Consider the following 13245-nt stretch of genomic DNA (forward strand, 5'->3'; position numbering starts at 1 on the left):
CCCCCGCTGGGAGGGCTGGAGTCACCGGGAGCTCCCCCCACAGCCAGTGCCCTGCCCCACTCCCCACAGTGCCCCCCACTGGGAGGGCTGGAGTAGTCAGGAGCTCCCCCCACAGCCAGCACTCCTGCCCCACTCCCCACAGCGCCCCCTGCTGGGAGAGGCCAGGGCTGGAGTAGCCGGGAGCTCAGCTCTGCGCTGCTCTGATCTGCATGTGTTGGTTCCCAGCAACGAGTTCAGCCGGCAGGTGGCGGAGGAGTACCTCACCTTCTTCCAGTTCAGCGGGCAAACTCTGGACCGTGCGCTCAGGTAAGGGAACCACAGATCCATCCAGAGCGTTTCCCAGGGGAGCAGCGCAAGACGAAAGCTTGTGGGGAGGGGGGCAGAGGGAGGGGGCGCTCGGAGCAGCACTATTAATTCCTCATCTCTTGCGCCGGACCTAAGGCCAGCCAGAGAGGGCCCCGAGGTGCCAGGCGCTGGACACACAGCATACTGGACAGTCCGCACCCCGAAGAAATGACAAGCTAAATAGGGCAGATGTGGGGAGGGGGACGGGGATTGGAGCAAACGGCTGATCAGCCCCAGGCAGAGAAAGCCCCCAGGCCACACAGCTCTGGGTCCGAGGAGGCAGAGTCCCTGTTGCACGGGCCTGGAGCCGCAAGGTGCCAGGGGCTGTACAAAGACACCTGGGGCTGCAGCCGCAGCAGACGAGCGGCGTGCGCAGGGTGGGGAGGGGAGAGGATCCAGCTAGTCCAGGTGCAGCTGCAAGTCTCCCCGTGCGGTGTCTCCTCTGCTCCGGGCAGGTCCTTCCTCAAGGCCTTCGTGCTGACTGGAGAGACGCAGGAGCGGGAGCGGATCCTCGGACACTTCTCTAAGCGCTACCATCTCAGCAACCCCGACGCCTTCCCCTCGGCAGGTGAGCTCTCCGGGGCCCCCACATCCCCGCCCCGGCTTACAGACACCCTAGGGTCTGACGCACCCTGGGCCTGATGCTGCCACTCACTCCCCACTGGACTGGTGCTGCTCCGTGCCTCAGTTTCCCTACCCACACTAGCACAGGCAGGACCATTACGCTTCTAAAGAGCGGCGATGCACCCCTCCCAGCCCCCGGGCTGTTCAGAGTGCTCATGGCGCCTGCCACTGAAAGGTAGCCACCTCTGGGCTGGAACCAGGCAGCTGTTTAATGGCACCACAAGGCTGCGGGCCAGTTTAAGACAGGAAGTGAAGAGTGCCGTGCCACAGGAAGCTGCGAGGGTGGGGTGAGGGTTAGGGGCGGAGGCGATGAATGGAGCTGGAGTTTGGCTGGGGTGCCCAGGTTTTACTTCGGAGCCCCGGGATGGAGGCGTTTCGGGATCCCCACTGCCCCCATGCGAATGCCCACGATTGCCCCTGCCCCCACCCCAGCACTCAGTAGATGCCGGGGGAGGAGCCGTGCCACGAAGATCTGGGATCATTTGCCAGGAGGCTGCCACGGTGCCTGCATGGGAGAGGTGCCAGGCGGGGCGATCTGTGCCCTGGAGGGCCATGGGCCCCCCGCTGTCCACACGCAGCGGGCTCTGCAGATCTCTCCTGCCACGGACCCCAGGCCGACTCCGTGCCGAACACATGCTCCCTCTCTGCCCCCCAGATGCTGTGCACACCCTGACCTGCGCCCTCATGCTGCTCAACACGGACCTGCATGGGCAGGTGAGCCCACGGGCACGGGGGGTGGGCTCCAGGGGGCAGCATCTGGCCTGCGGCAATCTGGGAGCCCCTCCCAGCAGGGAGGGTGGGTTCAATGGGGATCTCACCAACAAAGCCCAGAGCGTGGCCCAACTGCCCATGCCAGGGCGGTGCCCAGAGCTGGGTGTTTCGTGGCACAGAGGGGGAACGGGGTTGGTAGTGGGACGTGGTTCCCATCGGATGGTGCTTTGGTGCCAGTGTGCAATGAGTTAGGGGGGCTAAGCCCATCTCGGGCAGGGTGAGGACTGGGGGCAGGTGGCTGTGCATGTTCTGGGTTGCAGCAGGGGGGAGGGATGGTCCGTCCGTCTGGCCCTTTTCGCCAGCGCCACAGTTACTAAGGGAAGCGATTGCACGAAAAAGCAAGGCTAAAAAGCTCATTAGCAAATCGGCAGGCTCAGTCGGGGGGGGGGGGACAGGCTTCCAGTTAGCGCACACGTGCGTGGACACAGGCTCCGTGATCTCGCACATACTTGTGTGTGCATGGCCATCTGGGTGCTTGCCCAGGCGTGTGCTCATGGGTTTGTGCTAGCGTATGCCCGTGTCACAGGGGAGGGAGATCCGTGGAGCTGGGGCTGCCCGCTGGTTTTGGCTGGCATTTCGCTTTGCTGGGTGTCTCTCCTTGGCACTCACCCACCTGTCCCTGGTCACACACAATTCCAGCACCGCTCAAGGGGCCCATTAGTCTTCGGCTGATCTGGGGAGTTGGGCAGTGCAGCGACTGGCCCTGCAAACTCCCCTTCTCCTGCTGCTCTGGGAGCCACCCCTGGTGCCTGGCGGCACCCAGCTGGGCCCCTGGCAGCTGTTCTGCGTGAGACCCCAGGCCTCGTACCCCGTCATACTCCGGAGGAGCTGTGCCCGTGATTCACACCCTGGGTCAGGGGGAAGGTCACCCCTGAGAACAGCGCCCCCCGCCCAGATACGTCATGGCTCCATGCTGCAGCTCCAGGGTGAAATGCTGTGTGAGTGTGGACACAAGGCCCTGGGTGTGCACGCCACACGGGCTGTTTGCCCAAGAGCAGGTATGTGTGTGAACAGGGGAGTGCCTGTGTGCAGAAACACGGGCGTGGAGGGGTGTGCCCAAACAGGCTCCAGCACAGACCCGGCCCCCGGACTCCTGGGTTCTGCTCCTGCTCGCTTTGTGCTCTTAGGGGCAAGGAGCGACTCTGCCTGTCACTGGGATAGCCACGTTGTCACGGGCAGGCTAGCGGAGCGAGGGGCGCAGGGCCCACCCCCCAGCTGAGTTGTCAGCCCTCGGGATGGAACCGTGGGCCCCTCCTCCGTCAGCCTGTGTCTGTGGTCCTGGCCAGCACTAGAGGGGGCCAAACATGGCACTGCTGTCCTCTGCTGGCTGGATGTAGCGTCGTGTAACAGTGTGTCATAGCCCCGGCGCAGCTCCTCTCCAGGGCTCTGGGAGCAGCAGGCCCTGAGTGCTAGAAAGATTATTTGGCTCCATTATCCAGGCTGGGGGGGTCAGTGCCCCTGGCCCTGGGGCCAGCCCTGGCCTAGGGTGGGGCCATGTGTGGGGGCCATGTGCGCTGTGCAGCATTGAGTGCCCCGCGGGCACAAACCCAGCCCTGTTCTCACTGTGATCCATGTTTCTCCCACCCTGGTGTGTGTGGCACCATCGCCCCCTTGTGGCTGCAGAACATCGGCCGCAGCATGACCTGCCACGAGTTTGTAACCAACCTGGACGGCATGAGGGACGGGCAGAACTTCCCCAAAGATCAGCTCAAGGTACTGAGCCCCTCGGCCGGGCGAGCTGGCGCCACTGGCGTCGAGAGCTTCCAGCCTGCATGCCAGCTGAGGGCCTGGCACACCCCGATACCTACCCAGCTGTGTGTCCAGCCATTGCACCATCCATCCAGTCACCTGTCTGTCTGTCCATCCTGTACAGATCTATCCATCCACCCCCGTATCCATCTATCTACCCCCCACAATCACACTCTATCTATCTATCCCCATACACCCCCATATCTATCTATCTATCTATCCCCATCCACCCCCTCTAGGTATCTCTACCTATCCCTAGCACCCTGCCCCCAGTGTCTCAGTGCTGCATGGGGTGGGGAGGGTAACAGGGCTCCGCGTGGCCCTGTGTGTGTGGGAGGAACGTGGCTAATCCCGGAGCCCAGGCCCATTCCTACCGTGCCGTTGGGGAGACAGCCCAGGGAACGGCTGTGGGGTCACAGTGATTGCAGCAAGGGTGACGCCCCCCCAGATGGGGGTACCCAGCCGTCCCAGCTAGAGCTGTCTCTGCAGAGGGCGGCATTTGCAGCATCAGCCAGTCTGGCAGCGGAAGGAACAGCTCTGCCCAGGGTAGTGCCAGGGGGAGGCAGGGACCCCCGGCTCTCTTGCTGCTAGGGGGCAGCATGGGGCCTGCCCCAGGCAGGGGGCGGGGCTCTCACGGGGGACGGGGCCCCTTTGACGCCCTGTTACTCTCCTGGCAGGCCCTGTACTACTCCATCCGCAACGAGAAGCTGGAGTGGGCCATGTGAGTACCTGGGGCCACGCCAGCCTCCCACTGCCCCCGCTGCCTGCAATGGTCCCTCCCGGGAGCCACACAGTCTGGTCTAACCCCCATTCCACCCCATGGATCAATGGCATGTTCCATTCTGATAGGGGGGGGAGCCACAACCTGTTCCTTTCTGACCATGGGGGGGATGAGTAGGAGCCACAGCCTGTTCCATTCTGACCATGGGGGGAACGAGTAGGAGCCACGGCCTGTTCCATTCTGACCATGGGGGGAACAAGTAGGAGCCACGGCCTGTTCCATTCCGACCATGAGCGGGGAAGGTTAGGAGTCACGCCATTATGACAGGGGGATAAGGGGGAGCCATGGTCTGTTTCATTCTGACCATAGGGAGGATGGGCAGGAGCTACAGCCTGTTCCATTCTGATGACAGGGGAGTAAGGGAGAGCCATGGCCGGTTCCATTATGATGCGGAGTAAGGGAGAGCCACGTCTGTTCCATTCTAACCACGGGGGGTTGCAGGACCCATGGTACATTCCTTTCTGACCATGGGGAGGCGAATGGGGGGGGGGGGAGACAAACCCCGGCCAGTTCCATTCTGACCCGGGGGGGCACCGTGCCAGCCCAGCCTGTGATGCCGGGCTCCGTGGCTCCCCCTGCAGGGACGAGGAGGAGCTGGTCAGCACCCTGACGCCCCGGCCACCCAGCACCCCGTCCAGCCGGAAGAAAAGTAACCCCTTCCTGACGCTGACCCAGGACGCCAAGGCCACCACGTACAAGGAGGGGCAGCTCGCCCGCAAGGTGCACGCCGAAGCTGACGGAAAGAAGAGTGAGTGTCGTCCGTCTCCCTGGCAACCAGCATGGGGGGGAGTGACATCCGTTGCCTGGCAGTCAGCATGGGGGGAGTGATACTTGGCAACCAGTATGGGGGCGGGAGTGACACCGGCAACCAGCGCAGGGTGTGTGATGCCTGTTGCCCCAGCAACCCAGCCCGTGCGTGTGTGTGTGTGTGTGTGTGTGTGTGAGAGAGAGAGAGAGAGAGACACGTGTCACCCCGGGAAACCAGCATTGGGGGGTGACACCCATCACGGGCTGGGGCGGGTGGAGCTCTCACCCTCCCTGGGGCTGGGATCTCACCCTGTATGACCTTTGCCCTTCCAGCACCCTGGGGGAAGCGAGGCTGGAAAACCTTCTACACAGTGCTCAAGGGGATGGTGCTCTACTTCCTCAAGGTAATGCTGGGGTCCTGCTGTGGGGCTGGGAGTGCAGAGAGGGGTGGGCAGCGCAATGGGGCTGGGGGCACGGGGAGGGGTGGGCAGTGCAATGGGGCTGGGGGCGCGGGGAGGGGTGGGCAGCGCCGTGGGGCTGCGGGCGCGGGGAGGAGTGGGCAGTGCCGTGGGGCTGGGGGCGCGGGGAGGGGTGGGCAGTGCCCAGCACGGGGAGGGGTGGGCAGCGCCATGGGGCTGGGGGCGCGGGGAGGAGTGAGCAGTGCCGTGGCTGGGGGGCACCATATCTACAGTGGCTTTGGGGGCTGTTTGTGGCTCAGATCCATGTCTCCCTGATGGCCAGCCGGAGCCCCCAGCAGACACCAGCCAGGCCCAGCACCCCTGGCCCAGCCCATGGAGCAGGAGGCACCCTGGGAGTGGGTCCCTGGCGTGGGGGCACAAGGGGCAGGCAGTGGGGGGCAGACAGGCTATGCCGGGCAGGGGCTAGGGCTCCGGACAGGGCTGCCTGCTCCTGCCTCTTGGCTCATGCTCCGTGTGCCCCTCCCCCGCAGGACGAGACCCGGGCAGAGGCGCCAGGCATGGAGGAGCCGATCGGGGTGCACCATGCGCTGGCCGAGAGAGCCTGCAAGTACAACAAGCGCCCGCACGTCTTCCGCCTCCAGACGGCCGACTGGCGTGTCTTCCTCTTCCAGGCGCTGTGAGTGCCCCCCCAGGCATGGTACTGCCCCATCCTGGGCATGCTGCTTCATCCCCCCACCCTGGGCACGAAGCCCCCCACCCTGCCCTTCTCCCCTGGCCAGGGCACATTGCCTCCCACCCCATCCTGGACACGCTGCCCCCACCCTGGGCATGCTCCTCCCCTGCCCGGCCTGGGCACTCTGCCCCCGCCCCCACACCCCGAGGCACACTCTCTCTGCTCCTTTACCTCAATCCCCCCTGTCCTGGGGCCTGCTGCCCATCCCACCCCGGAGGCACTGCAGGTTACATGGCTCTGCCTTCCTAGCTGGAGCTTTGCCCGTACCCCTCACTCCCGACCCGCAGCCCCCACTACACCCACCCTGGGAGCTGAACACAGACTGGGACCCAGCCAGGGGCAGCCGGCCAGAGCCTTCACCTGCGCAGGCCCTAGGGGCGCTGCCTCCTCCCAGAATCCACCCCCCAGTCTCTCCCTCTCTCCTCCCCAGAAGCGCCGAGGAGATGAGCTCCTGGATCTCCCGCATCAACCTGGTGGCCGCCATGTTCTCGTCCCCGCCCTTCCCGGCGGCCGTGGGCTCCCAGCGCAAGTTCATCCGGCCCATCCTGCCCACGGCACAGTGCCGCAGCTCCCTGGTGAGCTCCCCAGCGCTGCCACCCTCGGGCATGGGGCAGGGCTGCCCCCAGCGACTGCCAGCCACGGCACCCCTCAGTGATGGGACCCCCAGGGCCCTCAGCGACTCCCAGCGATGGGACCCCCAGGCCCCTCAGTGACTCCCAGCCACAGGACCCCAGGGTCCCTCAGCGATTCCCCAGCAACGGGACCCCCAGACCTCCTGGGGGTTTTCTCCCCAGCCTGAGGGGCTCACTGACAGGGGCATCTTCCTTGGCTCAGTTTTGCCCCCTGGTGCCACGCCTGAGTGCCCCCCCATGGGCTCTGCCCCATCGTGTATTTGTGGGCCCGTCAGCCCCGTAGGTGGTGACCGGATCAGCTTCCCAGCTCAACCCATGGCGGCCCCGTGCCCCATGGATTGGCTGCTTGTCGTGGCCATCCCTCCGGCCCCAGTGGCTGTGGTTCCCATGGGGGGCTCCTGGGGGTGTGTGGGGGCTCCTGGACTGAGCCCATGTCCCGGCAGGAGGAGCAGCACCAGGCCCACGAGGCGTGCATGGACAAGTTCTCGGATGAGCTGGGCGAGCACCAGCGGAACCTGCCCGACAAGCGGGGCCGGGGCCGCGACCTGGAGGAGTATCGGCTCAAGAAGGAGTATCTGCTCTATGAGGTGGGTACTGCCCTGGGGGCGGGCACGGGCTGGGGCGGGCCGGGAGGTCGCTGTGTCCTCAGTAGGGATGGCTCAGAGCCAGGGGTCTCAGCAGGGGGCGCTGTGCTGCCGGGGGAGGGGGCTCAGCAGGGGGCGCCGGGCTGGGGGGGGGGGGGGGGGGGGCCGGGGGGGGGGCGCGGGGCGGCGGGGGGAGGGGCGGGAGCTCAGCAGGGGGTGCCGTGCTGCCAGGGGCAGGGGTTCAGCAGGGGACGCTGGGCTGCAGGGAGAAGGGAGGGGACCTAACACTAAAGGGAAGATCACAGGGCACCCCAGGTGCGGCCATTCCCCCGCCTGGTGCGTTGCGCCCCAGAGCTGGCCACGGCCAGGGCTCATGCTGCGCTCACCCTTGCAGAAGCGCCGCTACGAGACCTACGTGAAGCTGCTGGAGGCGCGGCTGTGCGGGGGCTCCGAGGCGCTGGAGCAGTGGGAGGCACGGCTCGGGGGCACCGACTCAGCCGACGAGGGGCTCGGCCTCACCAAGTCGCACTCCAGCCCCTCGCTCAACCTGGACCCGCCGCCCGCGGGCGTGAAGGTCAAACGCAACATCTCCGAGCGCAGGACGGTCCGCAAGATCATCCCCAAGCGCAACAAGCAGCTGCTGTGACCCCCCTCCCCGCGGGGCGCCCTGGGATGCCCCCCGGGCACTCGCCCCAGCACAAGGTACGAGCCATCGCCCGGACTGGAACCTGAGGCTCATACACGACGGCACCGACAGCACAGAGCCCCCAGGTGGCGCCAGCGTCTCAGCAATGGGGGGGCGATGGAGGCACCAGGAGTGGGTGCCCCCCCCAGGGGGTCCCAGCCCAGGACTCTGAGCCCTCCCTGCCCTTGGAATGGGAGGGGCACCGGGCCCTGCCCATGTGTCCCCCCCAAGAGGCAGCACTGCCTTGATGGACCTGGGCTGGGAGACACCTGACGCAGGATGGTACATCCTGCCGGCTGAGCTGGGCTCTGGAGCCCCCCCCGGGGTGCCGCACCCACCACGCCGGCTCCTGATTCCTGTTCTCAGAAGCCGCCAGAGCAATAAACCAGAGCGAGCCGTGGAACCGTGCCCAGGCTGCGTGGGGATGGGTGGGGACATGGGGCTGTTCCCCGCCTGGGCAGTGTGCCCCACATCATGGGGGGCAGTGGGGCGGAGGAGGAGAGAGGGGACAGCCAAACCCATGGGCCTGGCTTGGCAAAGCCCTGCGCTGCCCCGGCAAAGCCCTGCGCTGCCCCATCACCCCGAGCCCAATCCTGCAGCTGGGGCTGGGCAGGACGTCGCACTGATGGGTGATGGGCCCTACCGCTGCCGCAATGCCCCGGTGATGGGAGCCGGATAGATACGGAATCCCCCTCGTCCCCCTCTGCCCCCACTGGGCCAGAGCTGGGCACTGGGGCCCCTCCCCGGCTGGAGAGCCCTTGAGTGCTCACCAGAGCGTAGCTGAGCCGCGGGGGCAGGGGCAGCATGACGGGGGGGAGGGGGAATGAAGAGCACCGCTGGAATTCGCAGGTGCCTGGGCACCTGGGCTGAACCAGCCCCACAGGGAGCCGCCTGGCCCGGCCCAGCTGGAGGCTGCAGCCAGGAGGGACTGGGAGCCAGGGAGAGAAGGCCCCGGCTACTCCACCATGAGCTGCCCCCCAGCTCTGCCAGTGCCCCTCACGCCCGACCTGCAGCCCCCTGCTAGCCCAGCCCTGGCCCCCCGATCCCGGGCAGATGGTGCTGGTTTCCTATCCAGCTAGCTGCTCCCCTGGTTCTGTGGCCCCTCCCCCAGCCCTGACTGCCCCCTGGGCTCTGGCAGTGCCTGGCCGGGGGTCTCAGGTTGCTCCATGGGGGCTGGGGCGCGTTGCCCATGTCTAGGAACTCCCTCGCCCACAGACAGGCACCCGCTGCCCTGCCCCAAGTAAGGTGCTCTCTGGTTCCCCAGGCATTCAGGGGTGTGGGGCCAGGACTCCTGGGTTCTCTCCCTGGCTCTGACATCCTGCAGCCAATCTGTCCTAGCAGAAGGGTGGGGGCTGCTGGGACTCCCGGCCTGTCCCTGGGCACTATGGCCCCATCGCTCCTCCCCTCACACCTGGCCACATCGAGCACTACCCACCTGGCCCCCTGCTGGCTCTGCCCAGAACTAATGGGTCACCCAATGGGAGTCTGCTGTGATGGCGTTCCATTGGCTGGGTGCACTGTCACTCATTCCGCACCTGGCAGTGTGCGGAGTCTCTGCAAGAGGCCAGGTATACACGGTTTGGTGGGGAAAAGCCCTCCCCCACTAACGAGCCCATGGTGCCGGGGTCCCGGGAGATGGAGCTGCCGGCGTTTAACACGCCTGCTCCCGGCCCAGAGAAGAGGCTGAGGTTGCGGGGCTGGAGAAGGCAGGTTTAAAGCCAGCTCAGGTGACAACTCAAGAGCGCTGACTGCAGCAGATCCGTGGTTCGGTTCTGACTTGGGACCATGGGGCGGGCAGTGGCTCCGCGGGCACCGTCCTCCTCTTGCTGGGCCAGGGTAGATCAGGACTGGCGGGTGCAAGAGTGGCCTAGCCCTGGCGGTCCAGGCAAGTCTGCCCTGGCCACAGCTGCCGTGCACATGGGTGGAGGGGGAGCAGGCTGGGGGCAGAGTGCAGCACAGAGCGTGGGGCTGTGAACCCAGGAGGGCCTGGGACAGGATGGCAGGAGTCCATGCAGCCCCCCAGGCTGGTTCTGGTTCTCGCGGGTGTCCCAGCCGAGTTTGGAGCCTGGAACCCAGTGCAGGTCGCTCGGGGGGAGTCAGGCAAATTGGGACGGGCCAGGGGGTGGAATGGGTTGAAACGCTGTGGGAAATGCCCTGCTATGGGGCTGGGTGCGAACCTGGGACTCAGGGTCCCCGCCAGGAGAGTTTCTGCTCCTTCAGGGTGAAATGGCCCCGGGAAGCTAAACCCTGAGCGGGATCCCAGCGGGGCAGCGGCCGGCGTGGTGCAGCGAGTGCCCAGCCAGCCGGCGCCCTGTGCAATGGGAACCGTGGGGATCAGCCCATTGGGCAGCGCCAGGGGGTTACGTGGCAGCCTGGTGTGTGATTTTGGGGGGATTCCTGGATTCCCCGCCCCGAAAACCCTGTGGGCTCAAACCCACTGCCCGGTCTCCTGCTGAGCAGCACGTGCCTCTGGGGGCACAGGTGAGCAGCATGCAGAGGGAGCAGTGACAAAGGCTGGCCAGCAGGGGGCAGTAGTGAGCAGCTCTGGTCTCACAGTCCCTTGGGGCCGGGGCAGCGGCGGATTTCCCGGACCGTGGCCTGCCTGGCGTGCCCAGTCCCGCTGTGTTGGGGGCTGCACAGAGGCCAGGGTCTTTGCTCCGGCTCCTAGATTTAGTCACCAAAATAGGAACTAGGCTCCACTGCAAACTTGACCCAGGTGTGTCAGGTGGCCCCAGCCCAGAGCACGGCCCTGTGCATGGGGAAGCCGTTGCAGAGGGACCATGGGGTGGGGTGAGACACACCCTGAGTGGGGCGGGAGGGCGTCCAGGAAGCGCCACGCTCAGCGCCACTGGCAGAATGACAGAGCCATGCCCACAGCCGGAGCAAAGCGCCACGGCCGATCCATTCCACGCCTGCCCTGCGGGGAGCCACTGCTGACCGGATTGTTACAAGGAGCAGAGAAATCAGGACGGGGGGGCGGGGCTGGGATCGGGGCTGCGGCACCTCGTCCTGGTGCATGGGGACGGAGCCGGGAATGCTGGGGGCGGGAGGGCTTGGGGGGAGACCAGTGGGTCCCTATTGTGTCACAGTCACACCTGCTTCCCCCAACATCCTACACCAGGCCCAGCAGAACTGAATAAATCAGGACAGCTCTACGGGCCTGCTCTGGGCCGCACCCCTTGTGCCCAGTGCCCCGTGGGGACAGGCCCCGAGCGTGGGCCCGGGCAGACAGAGCCGCCCAGCCAATATTCATGGGATTTGATCTGTAGCCCCCGACTATGGCAGATCTGGGCTACCCCCACCCCTTGCAGCTTTGCCGGTGCCCCTCACTCCCAACCTGCAGCCCCCCGCCAGCCCAGCCCTTGGGCTCCCAACCCAGCTCTGCCAGTGCCCCTCACTCCTGACCCGCAGCCTCCTGGCTGGGCTGCCTCCCTCCTCCTCCTGGAAGGGGTGAGCTGAGGTAAAACCCTCCTGGTGGCAGGTTCTGCGACCTGCCCAGTCTGCAAACCAGCCCTTGAAGTTTCCGAAAGAGCCATTCATCCCCCCCTCTCCCCCGTCAGCCCCCTCACTCCCCTCCCCCCCAAACCCTGCAGACTCAGGTTGCCCTGCCCCACCCCCACCCGCCAGTTGCAGCATCGTCCCCCTCCCCAGCCCAGAACCCGTGACTCAGACGCCCCCCAAATCATGAGATCTTTACAGCTCATTTGTAACGGTGGGTCAGGTGTTGGATTCCCCACCCCATTTCCAGGTGAGACCCAGACTCGGACTGTGGCAGACTCCAGCCACAAACTGACCCGCCGCCCACTGGCCTCAGCAAGGGGCCCCTTAGCACAGCCACCCAACCCCCCCGCCCCCGAGAGCTGCGGGGGGCAAGCGCCCCCCAGCCCAGCGCAGGCCATGCCCGGGGGAGGGGGGGGGTGGGCAGTTCCAGCCTCCTGCAGAAGCGGCTCATTCTGCTGCTAGGGCGTGGCAGCACCAGGGCTGGCGAGCAGGCAAGATCAGGATCATTAGTGGTCCGAACCGAGCTCAGGGCCCCGTGTGCTCACACACAAAGTATTTCCTGCCCCAAAGACTTGACAAGAGCTAGGGGCAAACTGAGGCCGGGGAGGGAAGCGACTGGCCTGTGGTCTCCCAGCAGGTCTGCGGCTGAGCCGGGACTAGAACCAGGGGTCTTGAGGCCCAGCCCTGTGCTCCATCCGCTGGGCTTCCCCACCTCCCAGCAAAGCCCCCTTCTGTCTGTGGCTGCTGGCACGGTGCTGGGGGCTGGGCCACGCCCAGGTGGTTAGAAGGAGGAGGCCAGTCCTGCCCTGGTTTTAAAGCAGCAGGACCCGTGATTGCCCTGCTTAGCAGGGCTCCACCCCCACACGGGACGTTACTCGTCCAATATCACGCGGCACCGGGCCGTACATAGCTATAAATGTCCCAGCCACCAGAGAGCTCTGTGCCTCAATACCTGGACATGCCATTCCCAAATGTGGGTGGAGTGGGGGCTTCGTGTGAGCTCCGAAGAGCAGCCCCCTCACCCTCCGGGTCCTCCAGGCCTTGGGGAGACGGGGCCCATCTATGCGGAGCTCTTTGCGCGTGGGCAGGGGGCTGCATTCCCAGTGCGGGAGGCCACAGGTTCCAGCCCCATCTTGCCAGCCCGGCGGCCAGCCTGGTCCGAGAGAGCCCTGCCAGGCCCAGCCATGCCACCCCCACCCCGCTATGGCTGGCAAGCGCCTCCTGCTCCTCTAGCACCATCATTGTCTGTCCGCCATCGCCGTGGCACCTCAGGGCACATGGGCACCCTGCCCCCCCCAGCTGAGCCGAAATGGGGGGGCGTGATGTGCAGGGGCTGCAATGCTCCATGCGGCTGAGGCTGGGCTGGCGCTGTCTAAAGGGTGGTCTCTAGCGCGGCTGCTGGACTCCCGCAGACCCTGGGGCCCCTTGTCCCTGGTGTCATCACAGGGGGTCCCTCTATCCTGCCCTGTCTGCACCACAGCCAGGGCCCGGCCCAGCCTGGTAGCACCCGGCTGGTGCCCTGGAGCGGGGCGGGGGTGCAGGCCGTGGAAAAGCCAGATGCAGCAGTTAAAAGGAGGACAGGCGCAATGATCCTGCAAATTGCCACATCTGTATAATCTGCCTTTTATTTTCTGCTTCATGAACTTTTATTTCCTATTATTTATTCACCTCCCC

General features: G+C 65.8%; 1 protein-coding gene across 1 annotated transcript in view; it reads left to right on the forward strand.

Moving 5' to 3' along the window:
- The window catches only part of LOC113404952 (PH and SEC7 domain-containing protein 1-like), a 28981-nt gene extending 20654 nt beyond the window's left edge, over positions 1–8327 (forward strand). Inside the window, exons 6-16 of the mRNA XM_026656619.2 lie at positions 226–306; positions 801–913; positions 1625–1683; positions 3364–3453; positions 4167–4210; positions 4852–5018; positions 5351–5421; positions 5967–6112; positions 6600–6744; positions 7245–7388; positions 7780–8327. Coding sequence (XP_026512404.1) covers positions 226–306; positions 801–913; positions 1625–1683; positions 3364–3453; positions 4167–4210; positions 4852–5018; positions 5351–5421; positions 5967–6112; positions 6600–6744; positions 7245–7388; positions 7780–8031 — 1312 coding nt within the window. The 3' untranslated portion in view covers positions 8032–8327. The remainder of the gene's footprint in view (positions 1–225; positions 307–800; positions 914–1624; positions 1684–3363; positions 3454–4166; positions 4211–4851; positions 5019–5350; positions 5422–5966; positions 6113–6599; positions 6745–7244; positions 7389–7779) is intronic.
- Positions 8328–13245: the final 4918 nt, after the last annotated feature.

The sequence above is a fragment of the Terrapene carolina genome, unplaced genomic scaffold (assembly GCF_002925995.2).
Source record: "Terrapene carolina triunguis isolate 2854851 unplaced genomic scaffold, T_m_triunguis-2.0 Scaffold49, whole genome shotgun sequence".
Classification (NCBI taxonomy): Eukaryota; Metazoa; Chordata; order Testudines; family Emydidae; genus Terrapene; species Terrapene triunguis.